The sequence below is a fragment of the Brassica oleracea genome, chromosome C5 (genome assembly GCF_000695525.1).
Source record: "Brassica oleracea var. oleracea cultivar TO1000 chromosome C5, BOL, whole genome shotgun sequence".
Classification (NCBI taxonomy): Eukaryota; Viridiplantae; Streptophyta; class Magnoliopsida; order Brassicales; family Brassicaceae; genus Brassica; species Brassica oleracea.
The window spans coordinates 23,322,882-23,326,901 of record NC_027752.1 but is presented as its reverse complement, the minus strand read 5'-3'; the positions used below and the strand labels follow the sequence as shown (position 1 = coordinate 23,326,901).

General features: G+C 35.4%; 1 protein-coding gene across 1 annotated transcript; it reads right to left on the bottom strand.

Annotated features, from left to right (window-relative positions):
* Positions 1-1,204: 1,204 nt before the first annotated feature.
* LOC106293819 (desiccation-related protein PCC13-62-like) lies at positions 1,205-2,940 on the bottom strand. The gene is made up of 3 exons (XM_013729458.1): positions 2,580-2,940; positions 2,196-2,421; positions 1,205-1,743 (listed from the first exon to the last, which is right to left on the bottom strand). Exons 1-3 carry the CDS (start codon positions 2,909-2,911, stop codon positions 1,372-1,374), a joined length of 930 nt encoding a protein of 309 aa, XP_013584912.1. The 5' UTR covers positions 2,912-2,940; the 3' UTR covers positions 1,205-1,371.
* Positions 2,941-4,020: the final 1,080 nt, after the last annotated feature.

The window sequence follows — 4,020 nt, the reverse complement described above, 5'->3', positions numbered from 1 at the left end:
GGAGAGAAAATGAGAGATATGTTGTGTTTAGTTTACAAGAATGGAAAAAAAAGAAGGCTAACTCGATTTTGGGAGCATTAAGATCTTCAAATTGGTTGTTCATGGTGGTTGGGGTATTGATGACAATGAAAATCTAATAATTACTTGAAGATGATGAGGGTGAGAGAGTAAAAATGTCATTTTCAAAAAAAAAAAAAAATTGATGGCACTTTCGTGAATTATATGAACTTCTGGGGTGAATAGGGCAAAACCAATTTCCAAAAAAAATGGAAGGTTAGTTTTGTGTTTGACTTTAAGTTGTAGGTCAATTCTGCAAAAACCCCATAAATTTATGTGGGTGATTTGATCAATATGTGGGATAATGGTGAATCAATTCAGAGGTTTAAAAAGTATCTTGGTGACTGCTTTCATATGAAAACTATATCATTGGAATACCATCTTTCATATGAATACCATCTACATTCATCCTCTGAATCAATACACATAATTAAGTTATTTATTTATCATACCTGAGAATTTACATGAATAATCAAACTAATTTCCAACTGTTAACAACCTCAAATCAAACAAATCAAGCAATTGTCTTGCTCACCAATTCATTTACTGCTTTAAAACTTATTAATCTAGCTTTATTTTGAAGACTATAAATCAATTGTGCAATACTAGAGTTTTTGTGGATTCGATCCCTAAGTACTATATCTGAACTTCTTATTTGAGAGAGTAAATTACTTCTTAGGGTAATTTGAGTGATATCAGGCAACAAGATAATTTTTGAATCTCTGAATATTAATCATGTAATTAGTTGGAGATAACTCTTACAGTTAAGTCGGTATAACAGGTATTAGCGTTATCGGCAATCTCTTGTAATGTATATATGAGTAAGTTCATCCGCTGAATCAATACACATAAATATTCACCTAAACCTTGTTTACACATGCAATACACGAGAGATAGAAACAATATGATAAGTCGAAAGTAGTAAATGTAACACTGGGCATAACGGGAAATGGATCCAAATCATAGTCGAAAGTAGCTAAAAAACAAAAAAAAAAAGACATGTATATGACCGACGGTGATAATTCGGCCGCTACCAAATTATGAAGCGAAGTTTGGAGCTTCTAGTTAAATGTTATAAAATTGAGAGAGAGAGAGAGAGAGAGAGAGAGAGAGAGAGAGAGAGAGAGAGAGAGAGAGAGGGTAAGCAACCGTTACTTATTAAATTGTTTAATGCGAAAATTCATCCCTCATATCATTTATTACATAAATACGAAAATTATTTTGCTCAAGTCCCTAAAAACCCCAAAAGCCTAACAACTACAAAGGAAATTAAACTCCAGCTAAAGCTAAACCTCATTTCCAACAACACAATTATTAATCTAAATAAGATTTAGCAATTTCTCCATCAGCTCCTTTAGGGTAAAATCCACCGGGGATACTCTCATTTCCACTTCCATACACAATCCGTAGAATTTCCTCCGGAGTGCGATCAAACGCAAGCGACATCTTATCCCCAACTAATACATTCCCAGCCACATTTTCCTCAGCACCCATGGCTTTATGCACAACCAACCCCTCGTCTTTCACACCCCTTTTTCCCAATTTGTTCCTTAGATCAGATATCCTATCCGTGAAAGCTGCAACCGAGACACCATAAGGATGGACTATGTGTTTAGCCCTTGCATATAACATTGTTCTTATCACCGCGTCCTGGCCTGATTCTACTCCCAAAAGTCCGGCTACTAACTGTACAATGTTTGAGTAATTAACATTTAATATATATATATATATATATATATAATGCCAAAGTTTTCAAAATTTTCATCTGAAAATAATTGATAAAATAAACAACTCATCACTACTTGTAACCATGGTGTTTACATCACTCACTTCTTTCCAATTGAAGATTTTGAATATATAAAATATTATATAAAAAAAATCATTTCATGAGACTTTAGACATCAATGAAATTTTACGAGCTTTATGCTTTGTCAAAAAGACTTTACCAGCGTTATTATCTACACAAATTAATGAAATTCAAAACTATCTATATTGATGTGATGAAACGTAATGCATGATGTTAGAAACTGAAATTTCATCTTTTCGCAATAAAAAAAAATTTACATAGAAACCCAAAATTTCTGGTTTGAAGATGAGATTATATTTACCTCTAGAAGAGAGTAGTTTAGTTTTGTTACCTTCCTTGACGCGGGACAATGCAGTTTCGGGTTTGCGCCAACGTAGCCGGTGAGACCAACATAAGGGACCAAATATGAAGCAATGAGGTAATTGTAAGAATTGGCATAAGGATCAAATGGTGGCACAAATTTTCGTCCGAATGCATCATCCATAACTTTCGCAAATGATTTTTTACTTAAATCCAGAAGCGGCCTTGCAAATCCTTTCACCGTTTTCTTGATGGCCCTGTGATTTTTTAATTTTTACTTATATATATTATTAGAAGAAAAAAAAACATTTTACCTGCCTAACACCTATAATTAGTTAAATATTGACTGACAAGAATCACACATGATCACAACAACAAAGTGTATACACACTATGAAGCCAAATAAACATTTTACCTCAAGTGGCCAACCTCTTGCCAAGCAAATTGCAAAACAATATCTCTTGTCAAACGATCGAGATTAGCTATCTGAGCTCCAATAGGACTTGGCCCTCCCATCGTTAAATTTGGTGCGACTGTATCTAGACCAAACCCTAATGCTCCGAACAAGAAAAACTCAGCTTCAAGATACTCCAAATTCAACGGAAACTCTAATAATTTTCTGTCTTGATCTGTACAGTTCGTCGTTTGCATGGGGCAACTCATAACCTGAAGATGGCAAGTGTTGAAGAAGAACAACACCATCACTATTGGAACCAATAAGCTTCTTCTCTCTTCAATGATTCTCATTTCTATAAGAAAAAATCGTTTTCTTTTATTCGTTTCTGATTTATGTGTTTCTGGTTTGGATGTGATTTCTTTATTTATAGGGCTTAAGATATGAGTGAAGAGCTGAAAAAGTCTACTGTTTTGGCGGTACTCCGGAGAGGATTTCGCTGATACTCCCCCGTTGCGTTTTATCTGCTGGAGGAGTGCCACGTGGAGTTTTGACATCTTCAGTTACTATTTTGAGGACACATGATGTCAAACAGGGTTTACCATTCCGTTCCGTCCCGTATCGTGGCGAGTTACAGCGGACCTGTTCTCCGCGGACTGCGGTCTTCAAAATGCCGGTCCAAACCCGTAGCGAAAAATATATAGGTCTTCGCGGGCTATCCCGTGAGACGCCTCTTTATCAAACAGTCTCCTACAGCTTCTTTCATGAATGTTCAAGTAGAATAGTTGTATAAGAGAGTTGAAGAGACCTCATAAAGCTTCACTAAATCCTTAACAAAATCAATGCCACAAAGCTCCGTTTGTGCTTACGTTCTTGAGTTAAAAACCTTATTTTGTTATCAGCAAAAGCTTTTGTTGAGTTTGAATCTGATTGAGTTGTTGTCTTTGTAATAAGTTGGCTCAAATGTTGTATTTCTTCATCAAATCATCTTTCTTTTTAATTATTTGGATTGCAAAAAAATTCGTGAATCACTTTGCCAAATTATACAAGTGACGTGATATACAACTAACTTTTCTCCTATACAACACCACTGTAACCAAATTTAATTTAAGAAAAACACCACTTCACAGTAATGAAAACAAAACTGATATATGGTGTTTTATACATCTTGTATATATGCTTTTCAATTGGTTTTCAAGTCTTTATCGAGTCTTCCTGGTCCTTTTTGTGTCATTACAGGTCTGGAGTTGCATTGGATGGGAGATGGACAAGCTGGAACAAAAAAGGCAACAAAAAGTGCAATTTGGTGATTTTCACGCAGAACAGTCTTGATGACTGTTCCGAGTGACTGTTCCGAGTGACTGTTCCAACGGCAGAGATTTTTATGGAAACTACAACCTATTTCGGGATTTGCCCTAATCTCTCTATTTTCTCTCCCAGCCGCCTGTGGCTTTGATATATC